At 41.9% G+C, this 18,748-nt stretch overlaps 1 protein-coding gene and 1 long non-coding RNA gene across 9 annotated transcripts in view; one reads left to right on the forward strand and one right to left on the reverse strand.

The window, feature by feature from the left end:
• Positions 1-790: 790 nt before the first annotated feature.
• Positions 791-18,748, reverse strand: part of LOC107306151 (rho GTPase-activating protein 32-like) — a 670,538-nt gene continuing 652,580 nt past the window's right edge. For 3 of the 8 annotated variants that reach the window (XM_032441341.1, XM_032441350.1, XM_032441348.1), the window contains 9 exons: positions 5,258-5,329; positions 4,796-4,918; positions 4,318-4,395; positions 4,052-4,133; positions 3,447-3,590; positions 2,909-3,011; positions 2,616-2,748; positions 1,564-2,116; positions 793-1,196 (listed from right to left, as the gene is read on the reverse strand). In XM_032441341.1, coding sequence (XP_032297232.1) covers positions 1,925-2,116; positions 2,616-2,748; positions 2,909-3,011; positions 3,447-3,590; positions 4,052-4,133; positions 4,318-4,395; positions 4,796-4,918; positions 5,258-5,329 — 927 coding nt within the window. In that variant the 3' untranslated portion in view covers positions 793-1,196; positions 1,564-1,924. Of the gene's footprint in view, positions 1,197-1,563; positions 2,117-2,615; positions 2,749-2,908; positions 3,012-3,446; positions 3,591-4,051; positions 4,134-4,317; positions 4,396-4,795; positions 4,919-5,257; positions 5,330-6,657; positions 7,015-18,748 lie in introns of those variants that run through there. The other 5 variants (XM_032441334.1, XM_032441332.1, XM_032441354.1 and 2 more) reach the window with 4 other exon arrangements.
• LOC116652501 overlaps positions 4,068-18,748 on the forward strand; it is a 659,218-nt gene continuing 644,537 nt past the window's right edge. The window contains exon 1 of the long non-coding RNA XR_004305591.1: positions 4,068-4,135. This is a non-coding gene — a long non-coding RNA (uncharacterized LOC116652501). The remainder of the gene's footprint in view (positions 4,136-18,748) is intronic.

Genomic DNA, 18,748 nt, shown 5'->3' on the forward strand with positions numbered 1-18,748 from the left:
CATAAGGGAGGCTCGAAAGCATCTCTGACATGCTAACACCACCTCAGCCTCAGCTCACTGCCATCTCTAATTTCTAGTGCCAGCAAGTCTGACCAACAGCTCTCCTTAGAGGAGAACAGGAACTGGTTTCAGGCACGTGGCCCTGAAATCAGGAAAACCCCAACGTTTCCTGATACAGCCAGCACAGACCAGGATAGACGCCAGCGTGGCTTTCTGCATCTCGTGACTGCCTGCCCAACCAGGAAGGAAAGGCACCTTGTGTGGCTCCACTGAGCCCATTGGGCAACTGTGTGTTAGTTGAATCCTCGGAGATATAATGGACAAAAAGTAAACCAATAAAACCCACCTGACCAATGATGATAGGGGCTGGAAAGGGAAGTCCTCTTTACCTTTCAGATGGAAAATCAATGATTGTGTGGAATCTCCCTGGTACAGCTGCAGGGCCTTCCTCCACTTCGATTTCACTGCTCCGTGTCACAGCGGGAGAGCTGCTCTGGCCGCTTCGCTGAGCCTGTGCCTCCTGCACGGTGAGCAGCTTTCTGGCAGGAGGAGACTCCCACACAGACTTGGGCCCGGCCAGAGAACTGTGCCCTGCAAGGGAAAACCACAGGTAAGACGGAGGATCAGAAAGCAGCAGCACAGCCATCCCAGTTCTGCATTTCTCTCAGACTTGCTTATCCGAGCCACTGGAAGAAGAGGAGCTCAAAATAACCGTGTGCTCAGAGGTATGCTCGTGGCAAAGGACACAGCCATAATTAAGGGCTGCTCGCTGTATCGAAACTGGCATAAAAAAAAAACCCTAGAAAATGGGTCTGGGAACTCAGAAAGCTTTGCTGCCACACTTCAATCATGCTTCACCCCCATTCAAAACATCATAAAGGCAGGGATGGTTTTCTCCATGTAAAGTCTGGCCTCGCACATTCTCAGGATCCAGCAACAGGGTGCCATGTTCTCATCTAAGCCCAGAAGCCTCCTGTCCCGTTGAGAGTCAAAGTGTATTTGAAAGATCGTGGCCTCAATTAGATCAAGATCAAGCTAATGGAGGAAGATGCTCACCCTCTCCCACGGCTGGTGTGGATTTGGAGCAGAAGATGACATCTGCGTGGCTGATGAGGAATTCCACCACAGCTGACTGGGTCTGCAGCTCCATGCAGGCAGCTTCTCCACTTGTGCAGGCAGATGGGCTCTGCTGGGATCTGAAGAAAAGGCAGATCTTACAAGTCATTTCCCAAAGTCTGTTTCCTCAGGTCTAAATTTTTGCAGCCCAAAGCAGTCAAACTGGGCTCTGGAGACTTCCGCAGTGGGCAAACAGCGATGCCACTGACGAAATTCTCCTGGATGATCAGGGACACAGCAGTCCCAGCTAAACAAGTGAGTAGAAACTGTCATCTAGAAATTGTGCCCCTGGGGTTGGGGGAGAGCAGTGCAGGCTCCTTCTCTGCTGCCAGCCACTTCTGACAGCTTTTAAAGGAGAAGAGCACATCAGATGAAAAAGAAGGGAGGATTGCTTTCTTTCTGGAGAGCAGAACTAAGCATCGTGTTGAAACAGAAAAAGAAGTTTACCTTAAGAGGTTTGGAGCCCACACAATCGCTAAGTTCTTAGCGTCCATGTTGGTGACGGAGCAGTTCCCTGCCAGAGATGCCAGGTGTCTCATTAGGTACTCCAGAGTCCTGGAAAACAAGAGAGGCAGATGTTCAGCACCAAAAAGCAAGCCGTGCTGCAGTGCACAAAACAAACCTCACTTCATGCTGGTTGTTGTCATTGCTACCGTCCCTGAATATGAAGTAGATAAAACGTTCCCAGTGCCACCACGCTGCAGCACCAAGCCCTGCAAAGCACAGCCGCAGCCATCGGCTGCACCAACCGTGCCCCCGTGCCAAGGAACTGACCCAATCAATTGACCCGATGCAGCCTTCAGCCGCTTCAGCGTGCACAGGCATGATGTTGCCAGTGTGAGACAACACCTGGAATCGCATCATCGCCCTCTGAAAGGCCGCAGGGCTGAGCTCCGCAAACCGAGTGCAGCACTGACCTGTAGTGAGGAGCGGGCAGCTGCTGGATGGCGTCCTTCATTCTGTGCACCCGCTCCTCCTCTGTGGCAGCACCGGCAGCGTCCTGGAAAAAGGCAGGAAGGGATTCAGACACCAGTCAGCCTAGATAGCTGCCACAGGTTTGGGAACCGTGGGGACAGCGTGCTGGTGGTCAGCACCAAGACAGACTTGATGCCTTCCAAGAGGCATCAGGGGAACACAGCAGCACGCAGCCTGTGCCATCAAGGCCAAGCAGTGCAAGCTCTGGGGGGCTTTACTGCCTGATTGCGCAGTGCAGCTCCTCGCAGCAGGCATTTGTCTCCAAGTCCACTTTGCTATTAACCCCATTCTACCAATAGTTGGGGAACAGCAAAGGAAAGGGAATTCTCACAAGCATTGTGAATAGCTTAAATAAGCACCTCCTGGCACCACAAGTGCCATCAGTGAGAGGCAGGATGTGGCAAAGACATGCCTCATGGGGCTAACAGAAAGAAGACCTCAGAGCTGGGGCACTGCTGCAACCACTAGCCAGGACGCCCAGGGAACAGGTACGTGTCTTTACCAAGACATTGCCCTGAGCTTACCGAGAACTTGTCATACAGCTGGTCGGTCAGCAGAGGGTTTGGGAGCTCCCTGAAATACATCTTGCACAGGGAGCTCACGCTGTGAATGTCTCGGACGCTGAGCTCGGGAACCTGCTCCGTATCGAATTCATGGCTGCAGAGAAGGACACAGAATTGGGCAGAGGGCTTTGAGAAAGACGAAAACAAGTCCAAAGCCACACAAAATACAGTCAAGAAAAGGAAGGGGTTCCTCTGAACGCCCGCAGCATGGCACGGGCCCCTACTGACAGCTGTGTCAGTCGCAGCACTCTTACCGTAGTCGCTGGATCTTGGACGTGACGCCGGACAGGCGGTATATCCCCTGCACTACGCCATGCTGCTCAATGAATTCAGAGCAGCTCTGGAGGACCTGGGGGACTACAGAACAAGAGCCAGCGGTTAGCTCAGCTTCTTACTCAAGTCCTGGTTCAGGCCGTGCCCTTCTCACATCCCATCCACTAAGCCCAGCCAGGCTACTGCTTGCTTCCTCCTTAGAGGAGAAAGCTGGCAGAGACAGCTGTGAGGAAACTGCACAGAGATGTGTACTTGGTTTTCAAGAAGTTGCAGGGCCTAAGAATCTGCCTGGAGAAAGTGATTGTGGGGAAGCCAGAGACACTGCAAGTTCCATCACAGCTCCCTGGGGAATTGAGGAGTCCAATCTCATGACCAGAAGAGCTAGGAAAAGGATGCAGGATGCTCTCTGTGGCCAGAAGGCTTCCTACATTTTCAGGCTGAAACAATTGCTGGATATGATCTCCCTTTCACCTTTAGATGCCCAACGGAGGAAGATCTCAGGAATGGGCTGTTCCTTACCATCACGGCCAGAGCGGAGAAGGTGCTCCCCCAGGTCACACCCAAATACCCCTTCCTTCTCTGGCTCAGGCTGCTTCGCTCTCCTGGGGCAGGCCTTCAACAGGGAACGAAGGCAGGAGATGAACTTGCCCCGTTTCTTTGGCTCTGCGCAACAAAACAAAAAAACAAGTTCATTTCAGGCTTGGCTCGGTTGGACGAGGCCAAACATAATGCATTCGACAAAGCATGTAACAACGGGAAGAGCATTCCCAACAAGGACACGCAAGAACAGATTTTCCCTATCCCTGGAGGTGCCCAAGGCCAGGTCGGAAGGGGCCCTGGACAGCCTGCTCTCGTCTCCTACTAAATGCGCAGGCTGGCGACCCAGACTGAGGCAGGGGCCTTGGAGCCTGAGGATCCTTTAGGCCCCTTCCAATCCCAAGCCATTCAAGGAGGATTCTGTGACTTCCCCAAGCCCAATAATAAACAGATTGGGCCAGATCTCTGCGTGTTCCGATGGGGCTTGATGCAGTCCTCTTGCTAATCTTGCTCAACTCGGGCATTAACGAAACCCCTGAAAGCCACCCCATTTTACTAACCCGCATTATCAAATGTAACATATGTACCTGGCTTTGGCAAGGAATTGACCAGGGACTCGGGAAGTTTTCCCCTGATGAGTTCCACGCACTCACCAGGGAAAAAACCAACCTGTAATAAGAACAAAAAGACAGGTGGGCATTAGCCCAAGCCCAGAGCCAAAGGGAAGGTCCTCTGACACCGACACAGGGCAACCATTTGTGTCCAGAAGCCCTCCTGTGCAGGCAGAGCAACTCCAATCTGAGATTCCTGACTCTACTCAAGTTGTGCTCTCTAGTCGGAAACGTGTGCCTACCTCAAAGCCACGCTTGCCTCTCCAAAAGGGGCTCAGCTCCTTTGGTGGCATATCAACAATGCTCACCAGATCTCCAACCTGCAAGAGATTGAAACGTCAATCCCACATTCAGCAAATCTGGTAGGAAAACACAGCTCAAACGACTGCCTTCTTTTGCGCTGCAGAATATCCTAAAGCTTGACAGCAATTGCACCAATGCAGCCCCCAAAGTATTTTCTCTTCTTAAACTGAACTTGGAGGTACAAGAGTTACACAACATACTGGGCAGGATCTGTTTGATCAGAAGTTTCACATGCCCAATCAAACCATAGTGGAGAGATGGCTGAACTCCTCCCAACCCAGCACAAGTCTAAGCTGCAACTGAACCTTCTAAGCTTCACCTCACGAGACATTCTGAAGGTGTCTGAGACTATTCCTGAGGCATTCACACCTTGTACTCTCCCATGCATGACAACAAGGAACGCCTGTAACTGCTTACCTCAAGGGAGAGCTCACCCGGCCCCTGGGCGACGTGGCTCTTAATAACATGGGCTGCCGCAATCGCTGGTACGTTTAAAGATGACATAGCACGCACCAGCTGCGGCTTCCGCATGTTATCAGCCTGCAAAACAGAGCACAGGCCGTGGTCAGGAGCTGAGGACAAACCAGGAGGATTTCAAGGTGAGGAGCACATCTGCAGAGAAAGCTGCAGCAAATGTGCTCCTTCCTTCAGAAAGAGCTGCATGTCTCCTAACAGTTCTTTCTCTTCCTGCTGTGCAGCGGGATCGCCAGGCCATGCAAAGATGCATCTCTCTCTACACAGACTAATCAGCAATGGCACTGGCGCAGACAGGTGGCCAGGCCCTTTTTGGCCCATTCTTTCCTGCAGGAGAGTACATCTGCAGCTCCCTCTGCTGGCTCAACACAGGGAACAAAGACCAGCCAGAGCTTCATACTGTACCTCCGTCGCCGCCACCTCAGGCTCACGGCTGATCCCACTGCACGCAGCACCCATCACAGCAAGTGTGAAGAGCTGGAACAGAGCAGAAACACACTTCTGTTTTCTCTATTCACACAGCACAGTATGGACAGACTTCTTCAGAGCTACCCGCGCATACCCTGCGGCATAGGCAAGTGTTGGAGAAACTACCCCTTGCTTCAGTCTATTCCAACGTGACAGCCTATTAGGCAGTGTTGTACAAGTTGCTATCGCTCTGCCAGCAAATGGGGACTCTGGCACAGAGCAGCAGATGCATTCGCCCAGAGCGCTCTGACAGTGCGATAGCAGGGCATTAGACAGCACCCTTCTGAGGGCTAAGCTGGAGGACAGTGAAGAAACCCACGGCATGCAAAACGATGTGGGGGGACAAAACATGGCACGTACCTGGCAACAAGATCACCTCAAGCTATCTGCAGCAGTTCCTTGTCGCTTTGCTCAGATGGAATGAGAGCAAAAGCTGCACCGAGGCAGTGGGCGGAGGGTGGGCAGAGAAGAGAGAAAGAGCAGGTCAGTGAGCAGGGCTAAGACAGCCATGGAATAACACACACAGCACAACCGTCCCATCCACTTGCTGCAAGACATGCTGAGTCTCAGGCTACGTGATGCCTGTCTGCCCAGCAACTTTATGATGCTTCCACAATTGAGCAAAGAAGACAACGGAAGAAGCATGGGACGGGTGCCACCTTTACAGACACCCTCTTTGCAACGTGTGTACCGGGGGAAAACTACGTCTGGTGGTCAAGAGTAAGCAATACGGTGCTGTGAGCCCCGACAGCCACCAGTTCTCAATACCTCACTGCCCACCCGTCCATCCCATGCTGGTTCAGCTTACCTACAAGCTGCTGCGCAAAAACTTCTGAAGAAAAGGCACTAAAGGCACAAGAACAACAAGACAACCAACCACTCCGACCACTAGCTCACCCACAAAGGAACACAGAACGCACCGCTCCTCCCCTCATTCCAGCCGCTTATGACATCACCAACGGCCAACAGCCTGGTCCACCATGACCCCCCACAAGGCGGGGAGCCAAGACCACGTGGTCACATCTGATTCCAACACGGCACCACAACATTCCAGGACTCAGTGTGGGCTTGGAATTCTATCCTGGTGTGGCAGCGCAATGGGAGGTGTTAGGGCACAGCTGAAGAGCTGACAGACAACGGACGTTTCCAAAGGAGGGTGCCAGATTAACTCTCAGCATTCTCTTGCGGGGCTCTTAGGAATGCTTCAAACCCATTTTCACTGCCTAGCTCATTTCTAGAAAGTCCAGTTGAGAAATGCTCACTTTGTCTGGGGAACGCCTCTATGCATCATGAATGAAAAATAAAATAAAATGGGCACGCGACCCTATGAAACTTACCTCTCTGCTCTTGTTGTCAGCCAGACACCTAAGATGAGCATTACGTGTCCCTGCTCCTGACTGAAGATTCACCCAAGTCTGTGTTCCACTCTGCTCCACCTCAGGGTCTAAAAGAAACACAGACAGAGATGATTGCAAGATAATTTGAGCAGACAAATAGGAAGGGTGCACATGAATTCTCTTTAGCAAGAAATACTACTTGAGAATCCACAGACAGTTTTTTGAGAGGTAGTATGAATGATGAACAGAAAGAAAATAGATTCATTAAAATAACCTAGTTAATTATCTCCCCATCAAAAAAGCAAGCTTTCTGGGCACTGTTACCAGCAGCTCCTAGAACACTTTGCACCACAAATTGCAGTACATACATTTTTTCCCCACAGGCCCCTTGCTTCTGTCGTTAGTGTCAGATTCACTCATGTTAAAATATGTGGATCAGAACAGCCATTCAGTTCTGATGAGGCAGGATCCCACCACCGGGATGTCCCCCAGTCCCATTCCCTGCTTTTCCCAGCACGGGTTGGGAAATCAACAGCAACTGACATCACCTACCCAGACTTCTGCAGGGCCTTCCATTTGGTCTCACATCACAGCGAGAAGCAGGAGAGCTCTCGTGGCACAAAGCTCGGGGCTGCAGAAATCAAGGCTGCCTCTAAGATGGTGCTTCAAACAACATGTGGAACTGGATGTAGGACTTGAATCACAAGGGTAACATGAAAAAGCCACCAGTCCCCACAGATGTGGCTGTTCACAGAGATAACCACTGCGTGTTTTCCCACAGTGTGATGCTCACCCATCAAAGTGCTCAGCCATCCAAATGCGTCCAGCGTCTGAGCACCCATTTCGAGATGGTTTTCTTAGCATCCAAGCTGAATCTCCCTTGGTACAACCTGAGGCCGTTCCCTCCAGTCCTGTCACTAGTTACATGGGAGAAGAGCAGGAAAACCCCCACCCCCACATAACCTCTCTTCAGGTAATCGTAGAGAATGATAAGGTCTTCCCTGACCATCCTCTTTTCCAGACTAAATAATCCCAGTTCCATAAGAAGCTCCCCATAAGACTTGTGCTCTAGACACCTCACAGCTTCAATGTTTTTCTTTGGACATATCCCAGGATTTCAGTGTCCTTCTTGCAGTGAGGGGCCAAGAACTGAACACAGAACTCAAGGTGAGGACTCACCAGTGCCAAGTACAGGGGGATGATCGATTCCCTGCTCCTGCTGACTCCAACCTTCTGCATTCCAATTCCAATCTAAACCATTCCTGCTGTGGTAGTACTTGAATCCTCATTTGGGGCTGAAGCTCAAGAGGTCAGCACATCAGAAATAACACAACCTGCAACTGGAAGACGTGTCTCAAAGCCCAGAAAATCTAACTCTCAACCTTGGCGCAACTCACCAATCAAGAGCCAGGCCTTGACAACTTGGCTGATCTTAGCACGCGGGAGGGGGCTGGACAGTGGACCACAAGTGTCCATTTCCATTGCAGCTCCCTGTAGAGAACAGCACCAATCAGCAGGCGTGAATCAATTCATTCACAAGCTGCACAATGACTCTGTTCTTTACATGAAGAAGGAAAAAAAAAAAAAAGAAGAAGGAAAAAAAAAAAAAAGAAAAAGAAAACAACAACAAAAAAAAACACCACCCAAAAACAAAAACAAAAAAACCAAAAACACACATAGATTCCTGACCAAAAAAGGTGGGAGTTGATAATAACCAAAGAGGTTCCTGTTCCTAGGCCTAATCCTCTCGCCCCAACTCCTGGGTGATGCCCACAGGCTTCAAGTCTGGTCTCAAATCCATTGGACTCACGTCACAGAACTCCATCAAAAAGGATGTCACACATGTGACACTTACATACATTTTGCATCAGAAACAGTGACGCCAGCAGGAGCAGAGAGGTGACTGTCCCCCTGTACTCAGCACTGGTGAGGCCACAACTCGAGTTCTGTTTCCAGTTTTGGACCCCTCAGTGCAAGGAAGACACTGAGGCTTTGGAACATGTTCAAAGACAGGCAAGAAAGCTGGCGAGGGGTCTGGAGCACAATTGTGCAATATGAGGAGAGGCTGCAGCACCTGGGAATGCTCAGCCTGGAGAAGAGCTGTCTCAGAGGAGACATTGTTGCTCTCTATAATTTCCTGAAGGGAAGTTTTAGTGAGCTGGGAGTTGGTTTCTTCTCTCTTGTAATCAGTGATAGGACTAGAGAGAATGGTTTCAAGCTGCAGCAGGGGAGATTCAGACTGGACATTAGGAAATATTGCTTCTCAGAAAGCGTGGTCAGGCACTGGAATGCACTTCCCAGGGAGGTGGTGGAGTCGCCAACCATGGGGGTGTTCAAGAAATGTTTGGATGTTGTGTTGAGGGATATGATTTAGATAGGAAGTATTGGTGATGGTTGGACTGGATGATCTTCTAGGTCTTTTCCAACCTTGATAATTCTGTGATTCTGTGAAACAGAAAGGTAAGAAATTTATGCTATTTTATTATTATTATTTTTACCTGAGTTTAATGATTATTCCAAGAACTTTTTCACTATTGTATTTTTTAAAAAATGCACTATGTTTTCTCATACTTATTAAAGACATTCAAGAACCATAAGATGAGAATTGGGGAATAAATAAATAAATGAATAAATAAATAAATAAAGCAATATTATAAAAAATATAATGAAATCTATAGGTTGAAAATTAGGAATAGTACTGAGAAAACACATTACAATGCAAGATATCTTTCATTATTTGACTTTGGTTCTGAATTACTCTTTTTTATTATAATAATAATTCTTACCTACAGAGATAGTAAAGTTCTCTTTATGAAAGTATTTGTTGGGAAAAAAATCACATACAGATAGATTTAAGGTAAAATACATATTCTGATATCTCATGTAGGAATTGAATCAACAGGAAGACATTCCCAAATTCTAGTAATATGCTCTTCCCTAAAATAAAATCTTTTCTTATTGGTTCAAGCAAAAAATGCAGTAATTTTTCTTGTCTCAGTTTCTGAATGTCTTTTACACAAAAAAAACCCACAACTGTGTACAGTTCAGGTTTCAAGAGTGTATTCCAATTTAGAAGTGAACTGTTTCTGCTACAGCTATTGAACATTAAGAAGAATATCTTGTTTGATATAGTAATTAAATGTGGGAGGGGAATAAGATTATAAGATCAAGATGGTCTTGGTAGACACCAGTCCCATTTATAGCACAGGTGATCTCTTGGTCAAATTCAGCTTTTATTTACCAGCATGGTTTATTTTAAATTGAACAAAAAATATGTTAAGAATATGTCCATGTGAATTTAAGTTGACCAAAAACCTTGTGACATGAAAGACAACTCAAGAGAAACTATCCCCTGATTGCAGATATTTTGACCCTATTGTATTTTAGATCCTTTACAATTTCACTTGATTCACTAACAAAATCAGGGAAGGTCCAAACATTCTTTTTAAAATTTTATTTTATTTTTTTAAATTTATTTTTAGTTTCTAGAACTTCATAGCACTTCTTATTTTGGTAAAAATAGGCTCGAGACATGCTAATAATAAGTAAAAAAAAAATAAATCCTATAGTTCAAATACCTTCTAATGTTAATATAAACCATATCTTAGCAAGAAGTTTAATTCTCTGCTCTCATATATGCATGATGTGCTTTTGACACTAAAGATTATTGACTAACTCACTCAGCTGAAAAATATGTTAGGAAGTTGAAAATGAACAAAATGAAAATTAAAACACTTTTGCAAACTCATTTCTTTGTGTTAAATAAGTTTATGAGCTAGATAGCTGTAAGATGCAAAACTGAGGATTCATTTTCATTTCAACCTCAAGCCATACAACTATTTTTCTTATTTTCATATTTTTAGGCTCAACAAATGCTGTCTATGAGTGAGGACTGCCAAAATGTCTGCATCTAGTCATTACTAAGCTTTAACTCCTCCCTGAAGAGAAAGTCTTACGGAAAATTATATTTGAAATATGACACCATTCATGCAATGTGACTGTTGCACATACTGTTTTTTGAATATCATATGCTGAATCCATAACCACAAACTAACCATGTTCTTCTGTGGCTGTCCCTCACTGTCTGAGGAAATAATTGCTGTTTAATATATAACACCAAATCAAAGACATCCAAGCACACTCACATTTTGCCTAATTTGCCTGTCATAAACTATGTCACAAATTGATAGAACTGCACATCTTTGCTTACAGGAATTTTTTTTTTTTCTTCTTTTTTTTTTTTTTTTTTCTATTTATTAAGTTTTAAGAAAGAGTTTTGGAACTGTGATCATTATTTAGTTAAGCTCCTGAAGTAGGCCCTTAAGGCCAATAAAGGATGGTATGTACCAGTAAAGAGAGAATGTCATTTTTTTTCCTATAAGATAGTTGGAAATGCTTTAAAGAGGGAGGACTACATGTCATATCAAAGTATGAAATTCTTTTGCAATATACATGTTAACTTTACAAGGTAGTTTTTCTTTTGCTGTGCTTGAGGCTGAATAGAGAAACCACTACTACCATGAAATCTGGAGTTACCTTCTGGTGTGGTCCTCAGACCACATATCAGGTCTGGCTTGACATGAATATCTATACTTCCTTCTCTCATGAGCACCTAAGTAAAAAATAGCATCTTTTTTCTAAGATACCTGTAACAGCCACATATCAGAGAGTCCCTTACATGATCTACTTCCTGGATCACTGACTAGGAAGAAGAAGGAATTTCTGTTTTTGTCAAGAGCACATGGGATCCTGGGGCATGGAGCATTTCCTGTGTGAGAAAAGGTTAAGAAATCTGGGACTGCTCAGACTATTGAAGAGAAAACTGAAGGGGGATCTCATCACTGTTTGTAAATACCTGAAGTGTGGGAGTCGAATGGATGGGCACAGGCTCTTTTCAGTGGTGGAAAGCAACAGGATAATAGGCAATGAGGAAAAACTGGAATACAGGAAGTTCCATACAAACATGAGGAGGAACTTCTTTATTTTGAGGCTGACAGATCACAGGAACAGGCTGCTCAGAGAGTCTGTGAAGTATCTTTTTCTGGAGATATTCAAAACCCACACCAACACTTTCCTGTTCAATTTACTGTAAGGAAACTGTTTTAGAAGATGGGATTAGGTGATCCCCAGAGGTCTCTTTCTGCCCACTATGTTCTGTGATTCTGTGATTTGTTGATTCTCCAAGTTTTATTACGAATGGAAAACTGCTTCTGTTATCAGATTACAAAAATAACATCAAGATTTTTGGTCAAAATGTTCTATGTATTTTAAATGCTCTTTGTAGAAAATGTTCTTTCAGTCAGATTACTAGACAGTTTTGTAATACAAAATGGAGACAGGGTGGTGTAGTTTGGCTTGTGCCATCATCTCATGCAGTCCAGTGTAACAAGGGACTCAGTATTCTGATTTTTGAAGGCAAACAGAGTCCTTTTGCCAACTTTGTATGCTTTGAATTAAAAAAAAAAAAAAAAAAGAAAGAAAGAAAAAAAAAAAAAGAAAAAAGAAAGAAACAGGAGTTATTAAGTCCCTACATCAGGAATTAAGGCAGCATNAAAAAAAAAAAAAGAAAAAAGAAAGAAACAGGAGTTATTAAGTCCCTACATCAGGAATTAAGGCAGCATGTAAAAGAAAGGCAGACCTAAGGATCTAAATAGTTTGTGGGATTAGCGTCAAGGTACTTTAAAGTGCCACAGTAACATATGCTACAGAAAATCAGTGTTCTGCCATTCTAATGTTGGGTTCCATAGAAGTTGTTGTAGTGAGAAATTACAAAATAATTTGTTTGAAATAACAGCAGTTAGATCCACCCCTCAACTATAATTGAGAAAAGGGATTTTTTTTTTAATTCAAAAGGTCTTTCTGTGGGCTGTGACTGAATACACCAATCTGAAAAGATGGAAGTATTGAGGATTTTTTTGATAATTCACTAGTAAACACAAGGTTGAAAAACTGAACTGATTTTTCTCTTCTGTTCTGATCACTGTTCTAGGTACAGAACATGGTAGATTAACATCTAGAGATAATAATATACTTTGTACTGGAAAATTACATTCATTAACTATATTTGAACATCCCAGATGAGGGCAAGAAATGCACGTATTTAGCTCTACATCAAGTGCTCATCATTACTATATGATTTTCTAATGTGAGCTTTCAGATTCCTCTTAAAGGAATTACTCTGTAACTGGCTGATCCAATAGTTTTTTATATATATATATATATATTTTCTGATCTGTATACCTTTTAAAGAAATGTCACTGTGCAATAGTTTCAGAAATCTATTAAGTGACCTACAATTACAAGCAAGCACTGTTATTAACAAGATTAATATTTTCTGTCTTCATTTAATTCTACTATTCTTTGCATGCTTTTGTCATCTTTCTGTTACAGAAGGGGAAGAAATGAGCTGGAGGCCTTAAGAAGGATAAAGATAAAAATACATAATGAAAATATTATTTTACTGTTAATCTTCTGCTCCACCACCATTGTCCAAAAAATTCTACGTTATCATCTTGTAACATCTCCTTGAACAAAGAAATGATTGTCACTTAACACTCATAAATAGATTCAAATTGTGGTGAATGTGGAAAATGTATTTTAAGCCAAGATTTAAAGTACAAATTCTTGAGATTCAGTCTGAATGCCAAAGCCCTGACCTTTAACACTCCCTAGTCTGAAAGAGAAACTATAACAAATATGTGTCAAGAGGTGATGACTCTTCTCTCTGTCATCTTAAGAAACTTAGCAGTATCTGTGTCCTTCTAAGCATAAGAATTATTACAACAATGAGAAGTAATGTCCAGATGAAGTAAGCAAATTTTTAACTAATTAAGAATTAAACTGTTTCATACTGTTCTTTGTTTGGTTAGCTTTCATTTGGTGAATGCTATCAAGATCTTATCCATCCTCAGTTTTCTCTTTTTGGAAATGGTACTTCATATATAGTCAGAGTACTACTTTGATCATTATAGCATTTACATATATGAAACATGCCAGTTGCTCTGTTAAGCATTAAAATGTACTTTTGCTCTACTGGCTACTACCAGAATATGGATGACTAACTGAAGATATACTAAACACATGTACGTATACCCTCTGTAAGAAAACTCCACAACTGACTTAAAAATTTGGAACTGAAGTGAATTATGAAATTTGTACGATTAAGTGCAACTCTGAAAAAGAAAATGTCCATATATTAGTGACAATATACTTTCCTTTTTATAGGGATAACATGAAACTATGTTATGCTATGCCACATATAAAAGTAATACACTGTCAATACTACTTTACTGTTTTTGTCAAAGACAGAATAGTAAGAACAGATCTTGTTTTTTCTCCATAATGCTACAGAAAGTGCTATTAAAAGTACAGAAATATTAATGCAGGAAAAATACAGTTGGTAAATACTAATGGCATGTCATTCAGTTTTGAAAAAACAGGAGATATGTATCTGATGCAAGTACAAAAGGATTATTGCAATGCAAAGAATTTATCAGAAAGCATAGAATATTGGGAACATGTTGCCAAATCCTTTCTTTAAGACTACAAAGAAGCAGTCAGCAAATCAATAGCACTTACACGCAGTTTACTGATAAGTCCTGAAAATAAAATGACCTCTCTTCAGCTAAGCCTCTAATCTATGATTATCGTACCATCAAAGTAAGTCTTCCATTTTCCTAGGGCATAACTGGATGCAAATAAATTTGCAATGAAAACTGCATCCGTTTTGCAAGAATAACTCCGTTACCATAAATCACACCACAACTAAACCTTATAAGTCATTATAATTTGACTACTAATGGGAGAAGAGTACAGAGAACGTCTTTTTAGGAGTGAAAGGAAGTAAAATAGCCTGAAATTACATGGAACTACTGTCAATCATGCAGATAGCACTATAGCTATACTACTATATTTGTGGAACTTGGATAGCCTTTTCCTTTTGAGTGGTTAGTGAATCCATTTAATCATCTTTTTACTCCCAGTGACAGCTCTCAATTCTGATTATCTTAACTTTTTTTTTGCTGACAGTTGCAGGTATTTTTGTCAGCTTCTAAAGTGAAAGATCTTCTGTAAATGATGAGCAAAGAGAATGGCTGATACACTGTTGATGAGCAAATAAAATTTCTAACAGGCTATTTACTCATCATATTTTCTATTTTATACAGAATCATATGTGCATATTTTTTGTTATTTTATGAGCTCACTACTATAACTACTGATTTTTTTTCCCCCTATGGAAAACCTTATAATTTGTCTGTGAAAAAGAAGTTATAATGATTGGTCTGCACTCAGATAATAAATCTGCAAAATCTTAAAGACAATTTTAAATTAAATTAATATAATTTAATGAATTATATTGAGTGACAACTTATTCGACAGCACTGTCAGAAATGTGCATAACACTTTACATTTTATATCAAAATGATTGGTCATTCTTCTTTTTTCTGCCCTCCATAAAATAATGTAAATTTAATATTACCTATAAAATTATAGTGATTCTGTCTATAGAATTACCAAATTAATAAAGATGCTTGTAATGATGATAGGAGATAATTTGAAAATTCTTTTACTATACTACAGAAATTATTTGTATTTTACTTCTCATTTTAACGCTATTATCTCAGTCCTCCTCGTCAGTATGAGTGTGTGTGAGAATACTGAAAAATGTCCTTCAGACACAATTAAGATCTTTCAGCGTGCCTTCTAGAGAAAAATAAATAAATACATAGAAATAAAAAATCATAATGAATTCAAAATAAATACATCAGGAAAAAAATACTTCGAGGAAAAAAGTGGTTCAAACTTGACAGTCAAATGCTATTCTGTCATAAAATGTTGTAGGACAAACTGGCCGAAAACAATCTCACCAGCATTCACTGCTCCTTTTCTTTGTATCGCAGTGCCCCCAGCAGGCGTAAGACAGCCTCTGTTCCTCCATAGTATTTTCTTTAGTTCTTGGAGTGGAGCGTTTCATCATGCACAGAACAAGCCCTCAAAAAAACATGCTAATTCCAAAACGTTGGACATATAGAAAAACTATAAAATTGAAGACAGATGGAAAAACAAAAACTACCTCTGCTGTATTTTAGATGGAGAAGGCAATATTCATAAGACACAGGAAGAAGAAAACAAAAACAAAAACAAAACAAAAACAACAAAATAACACCTCACAGAGACTAGTGAAAACTTGTGTCCTGACTTTTATTCTTTAGGTCTCAAGAGTTTTAACTTGGAGAGGAATATAATGGTCGTCTAATGCAATTTAAATCAAAATACTACCAGCCAGTCTTAAGTGATCCCTAAGTTGCTATAATTTTTTCTCACTTAACTAGAAGAGAAAAAGGTAACTGAATTGCCTCAGGATAATATGTGTTCCAAACTACAGTGCCAGTGTATGTTAAGCATGAAAGCAGATGTCTGAATTTATGTTACTACATTTCAATACATATTTTGACAACAAATCTGTGATCATTCATTTTTGGTAGGATTGAGATAGCAAGCTATAAAGCAGACAATTAAAAAGGCTGAGGAAGAGATGTGGACTTCTGAAACCCAGATGGGGTCTTGATGTCAACAGCAGTTGTGCTGGCATGATGAAAGTGATTATTAAACTAGATTAATTACATGATAAACAGAGGGATTTTGGGCAATTTTTCATAGTCTAGTAGCTTCATTAAGGAAATGTCATAAAAGACATTTATGAAAGGAGATTTCATGATTGTTGCTAGGTAATGTTTGTTAGTTAAGTGCCATGTTTCCTACTTTGTTAAACTCTGAAAGAGTGCTAAGCAAAAACTCCACAAAATAATTACAGCATAATCACATCAGAAATGGCACAGCTCAGGCAGAAAGAGTGGGTACAATATTTTCGTATTTTCTCTATCTATGCAGAACAGTCACTGTCTCCATATAAGACTATAAGATGCTTCCAACTCAGACTGTAGGCACGGTCTTTTGCTCACCCTTCATCCACTAGTTTGAAATAGGATGGTCAAACCTATTAAATTTATGACTTTCTTCTGTTGACTGCTCTGAAAACAAAGATGTTACTATGTAAATACTGACTAAATTAAATAAAGAGTATAGTAATTCTGCTGCAGCTGAACTTCTATATTCACCATAGATCACAAAAATAAATAAGCAACATTCCACAATACTTCTGTACAATTATGCTCTGCTAATTTTAAACTGATGGTATCTTCAGTGGCAGCACAATGTCATTTTGGAAGAGCTAAAGAGGGAATTTTAGTTCTAGAGCTTTGATTAAAAACTTCCATTATACAAATAGCTGTTGCAGTTGGTTAATTAGTAGTGACTGATGAAGCTGGCCAAGTACTACTTTCTTGCTAAATTGATATATTTCAGGCTTTGTGACTGAAATTAGAGTACATTCATGAAATTAGGCCATGAAAATTTCAATAAGAAAATATCTGTTTAGCTCAACTTTGGATTTAGAGATCTTAGTTTATGAAATGAGGGGTTATAGTGCAGCAATGGTGTTTATACACATATATATACACATATACATATACATATACATATACATACATACATACATACATATGTGTGTGTATGTATATAAAGATATATCTCTATCTATCTATCTATCTATCTATCTATCTATCTATCTATCTATCTATCTATCTATCTATCTATCTATCTAAAGATAGCCAGATACACAGAAATACATATACATACACCCATAAATCTGGTCTTGTCCTTCATTTTTGAACCATCTAATAACTACAGTAGGTTTTAGCTCTATCTCAAAAAATTATCATGTGGATTTGGTTCTCCTTAACTCGGCTGACAGTGTCAGATTCCCACAGGATGTATACTGTAGGACAGGAAAGGCATGGCAACTGTCACATGTAAGTGCTTTCCTTAACTTATACCTTGATCCAAGACCACCTGCTTTATCTTCTTTCCTTCCCTTTTTTTTTTTTTCTATTTCTACACATTCTTTTATGGAAAAAGACATGGGAGTCCTGGTGGACAAAACTTTGGACATTAGCCACCAGTGTACACAGTGGATTCTACCCACATCCATGTAGAATATGGCATCCAGGTCTGGGGCACCCAGTACAAGACCTGAAGCTGCTGAAGTGGGTCCAGAAGAAGGCCATTAAGATGATCAGAGGGCTGGAGCACCTGTCTTATGAAGAAGGGACGAGGGAATTGGGTTTGTTCAGCCTGGAGAGGAGAAGGCTCTGGGAGACCTCATTGTTGTCTTCAGCACTTAAAGGGAGGGGGGGATGGAGACCAATTTTTTTGTACAGTCTGGTAGCAACGGAACAAGGAAAAATGGTTTTAAACTAAACAAGGTGAGATTTATATTAAATATTAGGAGGAAAATCTTTACTCAGACAGTGGTGAGACACTGGAATAGGCTTCCTAGAGCTGTGGATGCTCCATCCCTGTAAGTACTCATGTTCCAGTTAGATGAAGTCCTGGGCAACCTGACTTAATGGGTGGTAATGCTGATCATGGCAGGGAGCTGGAAATAGATGCTTCTAATCCAAGGCTTTCTACGATTCTATGATCTCTCTTTAGGCTCTTTAAAATATGGGTGATTTCCTATACATTCTCAGGACACTAGGTTTCATTGTCTTGGGAATAAATGACATACTTATGGCATCATTATTATAAGTAATGCCTATGCAGTATGCCTTCACCTTTACAGATCAAAAACTAGCTGCATTAAAAGATGAGTGACCAGCAAGGAGAGGGAGGTAACTGTTCCCCTCAGCTCATCTGGAGTCCTACGTCCAGGACTGGGGCTCCCAGCATAAGAAGGACGTGGAGCTTTTGGATGTTCTACTGCTTTTTGTGAAAATGATCAGAAAATATTTCATTTAAATATTTAAATGAAATTTAAATTTCATTTAAATGAGGTGTATGAGGATGATCAGAGGTATGGAGCACACCTCCCTGCTGCAAAAACAGTCTGAGGGAGCTGGGCTTGTGCAGCCTGTAGAAGAGAAGGCTGTAAGGAGATCTCATAGCAGCCTTTCAGCATTTAAAAGAGAATTACAAAAAGGAGGGGAATCAAGTTTTAACTCAGGAAGATAGTGACAGGACAAGGAGAAAA

Source organism: Coturnix japonica, chromosome 1 (assembly GCF_001577835.2).
Source record: "Coturnix japonica isolate 7356 chromosome 1, Coturnix japonica 2.1, whole genome shotgun sequence".
Classification (NCBI taxonomy): Eukaryota; Metazoa; Chordata; class Aves; order Galliformes; family Phasianidae; genus Coturnix; species Coturnix japonica.